The 12617-nt window shown below is 59.1% G+C and overlaps 1 protein-coding gene across 2 annotated transcripts in view; it reads right to left on the bottom strand.

The window, feature by feature from the left end:
- Nucleotides 1-12617, bottom strand: part of MYOG (myogenin) — a 19449-nt gene continuing 6832 nt past the window's right edge. Inside the window, exons 2-5 of one of the 2 annotated variants that reach the window (XM_087762013.1) lie at nucleotides 5781-5790; nucleotides 3977-4414; nucleotides 900-981; nucleotides 1-122 (exon numbers count right to left, since the gene is read on the bottom strand). In XM_087762013.1, the coding sequence (XP_087618139.1) occupies nucleotides 1-122; nucleotides 900-981; nucleotides 3977-4414; nucleotides 5781-5790 (652 nt within the window). Of the gene's footprint in view, nucleotides 123-899; nucleotides 982-3976; nucleotides 4457-5780; nucleotides 5791-12617 lie in introns of those variants that run through there. The other variant, XM_009463296.2, reaches the window with a different exon arrangement.

Raw genomic sequence — 12617 nt, forward strand, 5'->3', positions numbered from 1 at the left:
TCAGTTTTGAACCCGCTCCTCCTGGAATGTCATAGCCACGTCCTCCACGGCGATGCTCTCCACGATGGAGGAGAGCGAGTGGAGGTTGCGGTCCTCCGCCGCGTCGTCGGCCAGGAGGTGATCTGCAGAGAGCAAGCGGATGGTGACTGCTGGGGACGGGGACCCTGTGCTGGGGACAGCTCCTGGCTCCGCTCGGGGGGACCCCCTGATCCCCCACACAGCCAGAGTGACCTGGGGACCCCCTCCCAGCTCCCCCTCCCCGGGGGGGATGAGACCTTCCCCTGGGGAGGGCAACGGGGAGTGAAACTTTTGGACACTTTTTAGGTTTTATTCCTCACTGAAAAACGAGATTTAAGTTTCTGCCTTCTGGGGAAAAAAACAGGTGGATTTGGCGGCGGGGGGGGGGGTGGATAACAGCAATAATGGAAAAAAAAATCAGCAGCTGCAGAGGGGGTGTGGGGAGGGAAAGGGAGCCCAGGCAGCGATGCTCAGCGATGCTCAGCACCGCAGCGGGCAAAGCCAAGCCAAGGGATGGCGACGGATGAACCCTTGATGGGGAGCAAGCCACCGGGGCTCCGGGCTGCTGCAGTCCGGTTACTCAGCTCCTAAGAGCAGGTGTCTTGGTGAAATCGGGTGGTGGGAGAAGCCCGAACTCGCTGAGCATCGAGCCAAGGAGGTGCCGGAGGATTTATGAGCCTGGGGGGAGCTCATCTCCCTGCGCCAGCAGGGTGGGGAGGGAAGGACAAGGTTCCTTTTGTCCTCTGCTCTGAGCATCTCCTGCTTGGGGGGGTTGGCTCAGCAATGCTCTGCTCCGGGGCTGCCGTGTCCCCCACTGCTGCCCCACGCCCCGGAGCCCAGCGAGGCTGCAGGACGCCGGGGTGAGGCGGGGAGGACCTTACCCGCAGGGCTGGTGCCGAACTCCAGCTGGCTGCTCCACTCGGGGCTGCAGGACGAGCTGCCGGACCCGCACTCGCTGGCCACCTGCAAGGAGCCGAGATGCCGACCATGGGTCTCACCTCCTCCAGCCCGGCCAAACCCCGCCAGCCACCTCAAAAACACCCCGGGGTGCCCAGTCACCGCAGCACGACACCCCTGCGGAGATGGGCACGTCCCTCCCCGCTGCAAGGCGGCTGGAGGAGCCGACAGCATTCGGGGTCCCCAGGACCCATTGGGGCCAGATGCTTCGTTAACCATAAAGGCTAAAAAAACCTCCTTTTTGGGCTCCGGACACAGGAGAAAGCAGGGGTTTCCGCTCACTGCAGGTCAAAAAAGTGTCTCTTTACCCGGTGACTATGCGAAAGGGCTAGAGACGGATGAACGGCCTTGGGCAAAACAGCTTTTTACCGAAAATCACCTAATCAGGCTCGTAAAAAACGACACACACGGGCTGGACACCCCCAGGCCACACCAAGGGGATTTCGGGGGAAGATCTTCCAGCAGTTTGATTTGTGGATTTGGGGTTGAACGGCTATTTCGGAGAAAAGAGCTGACAGCCTGAAAAATGAGAGCGTTGCTCAGCAAAGCTCTGAATTCACTTTTTTTGGTGTGTGTCTTTATCTGGAAGTGGATGCCAGCCAGGGTTAGACCCAAAATATGATTTATAGGAGCAGCCCCAAGGACCCAGCTATTTGTAGCAGCCTAGAAACGGCACTTTGGGTCTATGAGCTCATGGCAGCACAGGCTAATTAATTAACACTTGGATTTATTTCCCACTGAAGTAGGAAATTCTTACAGATATAATTTTTTTTTCCCCAAAATATTGGATTTCGCCGTCAATATGCGAGCCCCTGGCCGTGCCTGGGAGAAGGGCCGGCTCGGGGCAGCAGTGGCGCAGGAACCACTCGGCACGGGTCGCGTTTTGGGCACATTTGCAGGGGCAGCCAACAAATCCAACTGGATCAAACCCAAGTGGATACACTGGGTTTACACCGGGAAGTCCCAAGAATATATATAGGATGGAGCCTAAAAGCTTTGTCAGTCCTTTATTCAGCTCTAAATGCTGGGCTACCTGGGTACCTGCTGTTTCGGTCCTTAAATCCCTTAGTCTGAAAGGAGATGAATCTCTGTGAATCCCTCTTTTCTGTGCCTTTTATAAAGTCCTTCTATATCTATATCTATATCTATATCTATATCTATATCTATATCTATATCTATATCTATATCTATATCTATATCTATATCTATACCTATACCTATACCTATACCTATACCTATATCTATATCTATATCTATATCTATATCTATACCTATACCTATACCTATACCTATACCTATATCTATATCTATCTATATCTATTTCTATTTCTATATCTATACCTATACCTATACCTATATCTATATCTATATCTATATCTATATCTATATCATCTATATCTATATCTAATATCTATATCTATATCTATATCTATATCTATATCTATATCTATATCTATATCATCTATATCTATATCTATATCTATATCTATATCTATATCTATATCTATATCAATCTATCTCTATATAGCTATATCCATATCCATATTCATATCCATGTCTATATCATCTATATGTACTTCTACATCTACATCTACATCTATATCTACATCTACGTCTATCTGTATAATCTATATATCTATCTCTATAGCTATAGCTATATCCATATCCATATTCATATCCATATCTATATCATCTACACGTACTTTACATCGACATCCATCTGTATAATCTATATCAATGCCTATACCTATACGTACACCTACATCTACCTATATCATCTCTACCTGTATCATCAACAGTTATCTATACATTTCCTCATACAAAGCCTCCGAGCAGCAGGGACGCGCGTGCCCAGACACCCCCCCCCCCCCGCGATCAGAGGGCAGATAAAAATATCTCGCAAAAACTTGGCTAAACCACCAAAATCCGGCGGTGCGATGGGGCCTGGCTCGCAGCACCTCTGCGCGGGGCTGCGGCAAGACCCAGCCGCTGCGAGCACCCTCGCCTGGCTCGCCCATCGGCACCTTCGGTCCGAGGAACCAGAGGTGGCCCCATGCCACCCCCTCGTCCCCTACCGGGGCGTGCCGTGCCACGCCGGCCGTCAGAAAAAGTCCCGGTGCCCCAGCGTGGCACCGGCAACGGCGCGGCGTGGCACCGGCAATGGCCTGGCGTGGCACCGGCAACGGCGCGGTGTGGCACCGGCAATGGCGCGGCGGCGGGGGAGAGGGGAGGGAGGCTGCGGGTCTTGCACCCAGGAGCGTTGCTGCCTGCGGGGTGGGGGGAGGCAGCGGGTGGTGCCCTCCGATGGTGTTTGGTCGGAGGCTTTGGGGGTTGTGCCACCCCGAGACTTTCCAGGGAGAAACCAGGAGTGTGTGCTCCGTCTGTGCGCGGCGGGACTTCATTTTATTTTATATTTTATTAATTTCATGTTATTTCATTTCATGTTATTTCATTTCATTTCATTATTTTATTTTATATTTTATTTTACTATTTTATTTTATTTTAGTTATAATTTCATTTAATATGATTTCATTTCATTGTATTCTATTTTATTTTCTCTTATTTTGTCTTATTTTCTCTTATTTTGCCTTATTTTGTTTCATTTATATTATGTTATTTTATCTCATTTTTGCCTTTATTATCCCTCCCAAGCCCAGGCACACGTGCCGCGCTCAGTGCAGCACCCGCCACTGGACCACTTAACCCCCACTACGTCCGTACCCAGGGGATGCGCGGGGGTCTGAGCACAGGGCTGGGGCCATCGCTGCCCCGAGCCCTTCCGCAGGCCGTATGTACCAGCCCACGACAGCAGCATCTGCCTTCTCCCCGGGGCGGGGGGTCCTGCTCCCCCCAGCAGGACCCAGTGCTGCCCACGATGCCTGCGGCTGGGATCACCCCCGTAGAGCATCGCCCTCACAGAGCATCACCCCAAGAGGGCATCACCCCCGCGCTGGTCCCCAGCCCAGCTTTGGGGACGCCGGGGATGCGCAGAGGCACTTACCCCGGGCTGGGGAGCGGCGGGGCGGAAGCGCAGGTCCCTCTGCTCCCGCTCCTGCTGGTTGAGGGTGCTGAGCAAGCTCTGCAGGCGCTCAATGTACTGGATGGCGCTGCGCAGGATCTCCACCTTGGGCAGCCGCTGGTTGGGGTTGAGCAGGGTGCTGCGTTTCAACGCCTCGAAGGCTTCGTTCACCTTCTTCAACCGGCGTTTCTCCCGCAGGGTGGCTGCCCGCCGCCGGTCGATGGAGACCGTCTTCCGCTTGCAAACCTTGCAGGCCCAGGGCAGGCACTGCCCGGGGCAGTGCTCGGGCAGGGCTGAGTCCTTCTCCTCCAAAGCCACCCTGCCCTCGGGACACAGGGCCACCTCGGGCCGCTCGGGGAACGCCGCTGGCTCGTAGCCCTGCAAGCGGGAGCCCAGAAAATTTTCCCCATCGTAAAACCTCTGGTCCGGGAAAAAATAAGGGTTGGTCTCGAAGAGCTCCATGGGCGCGCGGGCGGCTCGGGGACGTGTGTGCGGCTTGGGGACGGCTGCTCCCTCTCCCCACGCCAACTGTTTGGTGCCATTTAAACCCCGGCGCTGGCATTAAATCACGGAGATAAATATAGAAAACCTAAAGGAAACCTGAGCCCACCCTAAGCTGCTGCCTCACATCAAAACTTGTCCATCTGATTTCATGTGCTCTCCCCGCAGGGATTACGCTGCCCAGACCGCAGCCGTGCCGGGGGGGTCTGGGGGAGCTGGCACGGCAGGGAGGGCAGCTCGGCCGCCCCGCAAACAAGGGCTTTGTTTGAGCCCAGGGGTGCCACCGGGGACGGCGGGCGGCTGCCAGCTCCCCCCAGCATTCCAGCATCATCTGGTCCCTTCAGTTACGGCCGGGTTGGGGGGAGCCCACGGTGGCCTCGTGGCCACCCTGCCTGCCCAGGGCACCATCGTCCCTTCATGGCTGCACCCCTCGATCCCCCTGGATCTGCGCCTTCCCTGCGGTCGGACCCGACACCAGCACAGCATCCTCCGCTGCTCGGCCTTTCCCACCTCCCCACCCCGCTCTGCCCCACACCGCTCCCGCTCGTCCCCCATATTTCCCGCAGCCCCATCCTGCCGGTGCCTGTCGCAGCATAAGGGCCTGATCCTGCTTCTGCTAAAACCACGGGTAAGTGGAGGAATCCAGCCCCAGGAGGGAGATCCTGATGCAGGGAGAACCCTGGCGTCCAGCCCTTTCCCCGTGGGCACCCCTGGCCGTGCAGCACCCATCCCGCTGCCAGCCCCGGTGCTCTGCTGCCCATCCCTCCTGCCTGTCCCACAGGAACGCAGCAGGCAGGAGCAGCCAGGAGCACGCCAGGCTCAGCCTTTCCTCCACCATGGGCTTCCTGAAGGTCCCTGGCCAAGTCCCTAACCCCAGAGCGGCATTTTTGGCACAAAATCCACATTCGTGGCTTCTCCTATGGACCAACCCAAAGGACACCTTCTCCCACGTCTTCCCGCGCCCCAGCAGAGGGGCTGAGCTGGGCTGGATCCCCTCCCACCCCGGCTCTGCTGCATCCGAGCTGGTCTCCCGTACTGGCCTCTGTGCGGATAACCAGAGCCCCAACGCCATCCTGCCGCACCCCTCTCCCAGCAAAGACACATTGCTCCCACCTTCCCAATGGGGAAACTGAGGCACAATCACGGACCCTGCGTGAGCAGCAGCGTGGGTGGGATTTCAACCCAGCCCCAGCCCTTCCCTACTGACTCCAACTGCTCAACCGCATCTCTCCAGCTTTGTCTTTAATTCAGAAGGGTTTTTTTTTCCATCGGGAACGTCAGAAACCATCTCCCGTCTCCTCCTATTCCTGCTCCGGGCCAGATTCCAGCCGAGGGATCGGTCAGTGGAAAGAATGTCAGCAAAGCGCAGGGCCAACCCTGCCGGGATTTTCCTTCCCCAAATCCCCCCTCCCTGGAGAGGCCGCGCCACAGCGCATTCCCTGCACCCCTTGCCAGCACCCTTGCTCATGTTGTGTTGATTTCTAGCCTTTTTGGAGCCCACCACGGTGCTCTTCTCTCTTTGTAGTGATTTCTTGGGGGCCAGGAGCCTTATAACACGTCCTCACCCTGATTTCAGCTCTCCCGGGGTCTCAGCCCTGGGGGATTTGCTCTCCCCACCGTTTTAGCATCTATAAAAAATCTGCTGTAAGGAAAGCAGGACCCACAGCCTCGAGGTTCACCCTCGGCACAGCCCCTCTGCTCCCCAGGGTTAATCAAACCCCTGAAATGCTCCAGAAGGAAAGAAATCGGAGCGAAAGCACTAAAACAGTTAGGAAGAGGCAGGATTCGTCCCTGAGAGCTTGCAGAGCAGCCAGTGGCAGGCACAAAGCTGTTACGAGGAGACAACCTGAGCCTGAGGGCTTTACATCAACTTCACATCATCCCGTCAAGCAGTTTGACTTGCTCACGGGGACTTTTATCAGCAGCACTTGCTGGTGGACGTGACCCCGGCGAGTCCCTCGAGCTGCAGACAGGTCCCTTGGGCAAGGGATGCCTGCAGGACTGCCCTGGCTCTACCATGTAAATGGGGGTTTTTAATCACAAGCGGGTGTTTGGAGGATGAGGAACCCGGCGGTGACATAACCGGCTCCGCGGGGCACGTGGCGGCCCCGTACAAGAGAGCGGTCAAGCATTTAGCACTTCATAAAAGAGGGGCAGCATCGTTGGAGCAGGCGCCGGCCGCCACGGTGGCCTTTCCCTGGCCAGGAGAGGAGCAGGGAGGGACGCGGGTCGAGCCAGCCCCGACGGGCCACCGAGGCCACCGTGTCCCCACGGCTGAGCGGGCAGCGAAGGCAAGAGGCGGCTCGTGGAGATGGGGAGGAAAGGACACCCAGTGCCAGCACGGGACGGGGACTGGGGACGAGGGACCTCACGCTGGGGTGGCAGCCCCAGCACCTGCATTCGCTCCAGCACCTTTTGGGGGTCTCATCCAGGCTGTCCACGCTGCCACATGTTTGGGGAGTCAGGATAACACTGTGCCCACCTGGCCACGGCTCTGCTCCTCCGTCAGACCCTCTTTGCCAAGGATGACCCTAATCCCAGACACAGCGGGGGGACACAGTGGGGTCTGTGGGTCCAGCGGGCTCATCCCAGCGGATACCAAATCAGGGATAACAGTAACTGCCAGGCAAGTAGCCATCACCGAGGGATGCTGGTGTCTGGGCAACCAGGAGGCTCCGGTCACAGCCTGCACCCCGCAAAGACGGCTGCTGGGGGACGGACAAGTGGGGCCGCTTTTCCCAGGTCCCATGGGTGCCCACGGCGGCTGCAGGCTGCGCCCCGGGTAATTCGGAGCCGGCGGGGGATTAGGGCTCTGCTGCCGGCTGTCAGGTTAGCCCGTGATGGATGGTGGCGGCTGGGACGCACACAAAGGCGACGCTGTGCGAGCTCCGGGCAGAACGTGCTGCGATCCGTCACGGGGTGACCTTCCCCCGGCTGGCGGAGGCCTCGCGGGGACGGCTCACCCTGTCACAGCCGGCGGGGACGGGCAGCCACGAGGCCCGAGCTAAAAATACCCATCCATTGAGAAAATCGCAGCGAGGAGGGTTTGTCCTTGCTCCTCCGGGGCAGCTTCCCAAGCTGGTGGCCAGGTCCACAGCACAGGGTCACAGCGAGACACCCGGGGGCTGCCCTGACTGTTTTGCTTTCCCACCATGGCCGATGGCGTTGATTTGCTGAGTTTTGGGGAAGCACATAAGCATGTTGCAGCCCGGTGCACAACCCTGCCTGGTGCACGGAGCTGCACACACCCGCTACGTGTCCCTCCCAGCGCACACAGCCTCAACCAGTGCCCAACCCTGCTTGGTGCACGGAGCTGCACACACCCAGTGCACGTCCCTGCTTGGTGCGCGGAGCTGCACACACCCAGTGCACATCCCTGCTTGATGCTCAGAGCTGCACACACCCGGTGCACGTCCCTGCTTGGTGCTCAGAGCTGCACACACCCAGTGGACGTCCCTGCTTGGTGCATGGAGCTGCACAGTCCCCACACTGGAGCAACGATGGTGGGGATGGCGCCAGCTGGCTCCTTCCATTGGAAAGGGTAGAAAAAGCAGCAGGTTTTAGGGGCTGGCAAAGTAAGCCGGGTGGTGGAGGCAGTATCTGCGCCCCTGGGGTGCGGGCACCATCCCACTGACGGGGAAAGAGAGACCGGGGGTGGCCAGGACCCAGCAAAGAGATCATCCCGCTGGGATTTCAGCACAGGAAAGGGGTCCCACCAAAATGCCATTTCCAATGGGACCCACCTTCCCGTCCCCCCTGGGCACCCGTCCGTCCCGCGTCCCCTCTCGCTTTCCAGGCTTGCCGACATCCCTTCCTGCCGCGGTGACAAGTCGTAACATATTTGGGAGCAGCTGCAGGCGGCGGGGAGATGCTTGGCCCTCTCCCCGCTCCCGGCCGAGGAATGCAGAGCAGACCTCTCCTCCGACACCCGGGATTTCCGACGTGCCTGCTCGCCGGAGATTTGGGACAGCGACAGCTGCTCGGCCGCGATGGGGCCACGGCAGAACCTGCCCCTGCAACCTCGTCCCCGCCAGCTGGTACCTTGCACAGCCCCAGCTCAGCCCACTGGGGATTTGGGATTGGTTTTGTGTCCAGCCGATGGGGAGCAATGGGGGACGGTGTCCTGCTGTCTGTCCCCAGCTGGGACGGGAGCAGTGGTGGCAGGACCAGCCAATGGCACCTTCCTCACCCATATGTGCCAGCTCGCCCAGTTTGGGTTCGCTGGTGGGTTGGGAGGGTGGTGGGATGGGGCTGCTCATGCCCCTGTGGCACCATGTCCCCACAGGGCTGGGCACCCTTGGCCCCCACCTCGCCTCTCATCCCTGTGACCCCAGACGCCAGCCCTCGTGCCTCAGTTTCCCTATCAGGAAATCGGGGATAACGATGGAGGTACAAAGTCCGGCTGGACAACGGTTGCAGTTTGGTTATTAACTGGCTTTACAGGTTTGACCTGGGATGCGGGGCAGTGTATCAACAGAGAGGTGCTGGTGGCTGAGTGGCCCCCAGTCCACTGGATCCCAGTCTGGGGACAATACTGGCTGCCCCAACATACCAATACACTGAATCCTAGTCTGGGGACAATACTGGGTGCCCCAACATACCAATACGCTGGATCCCAGTCTGGGGGTGTTAGTGGGTGCCCTGATCCTCAGCCTGTTGTATACCAGTTCGGGAACCATCCTGTGTGCCCTGACCCACCAGTTGCCAGGATCCCAGTCTGGGGACCAAACCAGGTGCCTCAAAACACCAGTCTGCTGGCTCCCAGTCCAGGGACCATATGGGGTGCCCTGACCCACCAGCCTGCTGGCTCCCAGTCCACAGACCATACTGGGCCCCCTGACCCCCTGCTTGCCTGCACTCATCGGGTGATGCTCTGCCCCACTGCCAGCACTAAACCTCCTGCATTTCTGCCCTGCCATGGCCTCCCTTGCTCCATGACCCCATGGCCTGGACATGTCCCTTCCCCGTCCCAGCCCCAAACTGGAGCCAGAGGAGGGACTGACCCGGCAGGACCCCCGCTAGCCAACCCCACAGTGGGCTCTCCCATCCGGAGTCCCCCCATGCCAGGGACATCCTCGGCACGCGTGAAGCTGCTCCTCCATCCCATGGTGGCACCGGCCGGGCTGTCCCCACATGTGTCACGGAGGGACTGGGGGGGCACTCGGGTTGTCAACAAGGGGCTGTTTTCCCCAGGGTGGGAGAGCGTGGCTGGGGCGAGCTGGAGGACAGGTGGGTGTTCGGAGGAAGACCCATGAATGCGAGGGATTCAGCCGCGACATATGGTGGCTATTCGACCCCCCGAGAGGGACAGCTGGCTGGGCTGGGGGGATGGCGCAAGGCCCAGGGATGGGACCTGGGGACGGCAGTGTCCCTCAGCAGGGGACAGCCCTGAGACGGGATTCCTGGAGCCATGCAGGGACCATGGAGGGAGGCCGGTGGCTGCAAGCCAGGTCTCCTCTCTCTCCACCTTGTCCCCATGGTGGGCACGTTCCTGCTGGGGCTCATCCAGCCCCCATGGCCCAGCCCGGGGCTGATGCTGTGGGATCAGGGTCCGGTGAACAGGAGGAAAAAGGAGTTGGTGATGCTGATGTGGGGCTTTCAGGACATAAACTGGTGACTCCTGCATTTTTCTGCCCCCACCCTGTGGGACAGCAAATGTCGCACAAGGAGGGGTGACCCCCCCCCCATATAGGACACCCCATGGTAACTCGGATTGCCAGGGAGGGAGGGTCGTGGGGATTTCGTGGCTTTGGGATGGGGTTCCCAAGGGGAGAATGGATGGCAGACCCTCCCTGTGACATGCCAGCAGTGATGCCGGACAAGCCAGTCCCCAAGGAGGGGCCCCCAGCCCTTCCGGAGGGGCCTCACCCTGCAAATTCCCACCGTGGGGAGAGGCTGCCGGCTCAGCCCGCCCCGTCAGCACCCAGCCTCGGTGCCCCCCCGGCCTGGTTTTCCCCCTTGCTGGGGTGTTCAGCCCCGTGGGGGGGCCGTGCCTCAGCAACACCCCGACTCCCGCTTGCGAGCTCAGCTGTCGCCTCTCCGGCACGTGCTGTCGGGACCGGTCAAGCGGCTGGAGGAGAATCCCGACCCCGCAGCGGTGAGAGCCGGGGCCGGGCAGGCAGCGCTGCACCCCATGGGGCTCCCTGGGCCACCCACCGTGGGGATGTCCTGCACCCAACGAGCTGATGGAGCTGGACCGCAGCTGGGGGAGATGAGAGCCGGGAGGATGAGGAAGAGCTGGGAGGGGTAAGGAAGGCTGGCAGGTTTTGGTGTAAGGAACAGAAAGGGGGTAGATGTTTTTGGGGTGCTCCCCACACCCCATTGCAGTGGGTCGAGCTCCTTCCAGCCCGTCTCAACCACTGAGCAAACACGACGCCTGGCTGCCTGCGAGGAAAAATGCCTTGAAATGCAAATTTTCAGATCCCTGAGGTTGTGACCGAGGATAAACCCCCCCCTTCCTTGGCCAGGTCACCCGAGGGTCCCATGGGCCCGGGGGCCAGAGGCCGCCCGCTCTTTGCCAGGAGGGATGCAGAAGCCATCAGCCTGCCCCAGCCGCCGCGGCCGTGCGGTGCAGCTGACGGGAGAGGGCACCAGCAGCCCGGTTATCCGCACACCGAGTCCGGATTTGGGGCTGCACATCCCAAGACAGAGGCCAAAAGCATCTCAGACCCCTTTGAACCCCTTTTTTTTTGGGGTGGGGGGTAGGAAGAAGACCCCACCATCTCCCTATTCAGGATCCGGGGTGCAGACCCAGCCCTTTGCCCGGGGGCTGAGAGTGGGGATTGGGACCTGGAAACCCTGGAGGTGGCCCCTCGTATCCAGCACCGATTCCCCATCAGGGATGAGCCCAGCTATTCATTTCCCACCCCCCGGGGAGAAAATCTCGAGGTTTGTTTTTTCCCGCGGCGTAATGACCTCAGCAGGTGCTTTTCCTGCCCAAGAGCTGAAAATAGCTCCCAGGGTTTGGCTTCCTCCAGTTCCTGCCCCCCTCCCAGGCTCCCTGTTCATCTTTTGGGCCAAAATATCCCAATCCGGGGAGGGGAGGCTCTGGGGAAGCAGAGGGACTTCCCGGAAACCCTTTCCTTCGCATTTTTGTGCTCGTCTGGAGGTGAAATTGTCCTGGGGAAGGAATTTTTGGCCTCAGCTCTAGCAGCCACGCTTGCCCTCAATTCTCTCTTGGGGAGCAGCTCGGCTTTCACCCCATCGGGAGGGATGGGAATGTGCTTTGAATGTGCCTCTGTCCCTCATAGGATGCTCCTGCCCCAGTGCCCGTGTCACATCTCGTCCCTTTGGCCCCATGGATTTAATTGCTTGAGGGGAGCGAAATGGCTGGGGGGAGCCGAACCCCTCGGCCACCCGCTTTCGTGTTGGTCTCTGCCTGAGAAAAAACATTTATTTAGAGAGTTGAAACTGGGAGCCCCAGTTGCCCCTGGGGCTGGGCAGGTCCCTTGGCCCCAGGAGGGGACCCTGGGGTACACTTGGGGTCGTATCCGGATTTTTCTTTCCCAGTGCCTCTTTGGTGGCTGCGCTGGGTCCCGGCTCTCCTTTAAAACCAAGGGATATGCGGAGGCACAGCACCCAAGCTCCTGGCCCAGTGTGATATTTTGGGAAAGCCAAGCAGGAATGAGATGGGGTTTCACCCTCTGTCATCCCTGCAGGAAAACACAAGGGATGGGGACACGGGAGGGGGCTTCCTTTCCCTGCTCCACCCCCACATCTCCACCCTGGATGCAGAAGACGGACACGGACGGCAAACACCACTTCAGCCAGGGCTTTTCATGGGAAAGGGCTGCTCCCAGGGGAGAGGAGAGGAAATTTGGGGTTACGCACCCAGCTGCCTTTGCAGCGCCTGTCTGAGGTCTCTGCCCTGCAGCCTGGTGCTCTCCCGGCCCATCCCTCCTCCCGGCCTTGCCCAGCAAGGCGATGCCTGCTCCCCCCTCACCCCTCCTCTGCCCCCTCGCAGCCAGGAGAGCATCTGGGGGCTCTCAGCACCCCAAAAGCTGCAGCTAGCCAGCTGACTTCTGCAGCACTGAACCTCCGCTGATGGGTCCCCGCTTCTGCATCACCTGCGAGTCCCAGAGCCACGCAGCATCCTGCAGTGGCAGCAGGTCCATGGGGCATC

Source organism: Nipponia nippon, unplaced genomic scaffold (genome assembly GCF_047370975.1).
Source record: "Nipponia nippon isolate SJK-2023a ecotype South Korea unplaced genomic scaffold, ASM4737097v1 scaffold_25, whole genome shotgun sequence".
Taxonomy (NCBI): Eukaryota; Metazoa; Chordata; class Aves; order Pelecaniformes; family Threskiornithidae; genus Nipponia; species Nipponia nippon.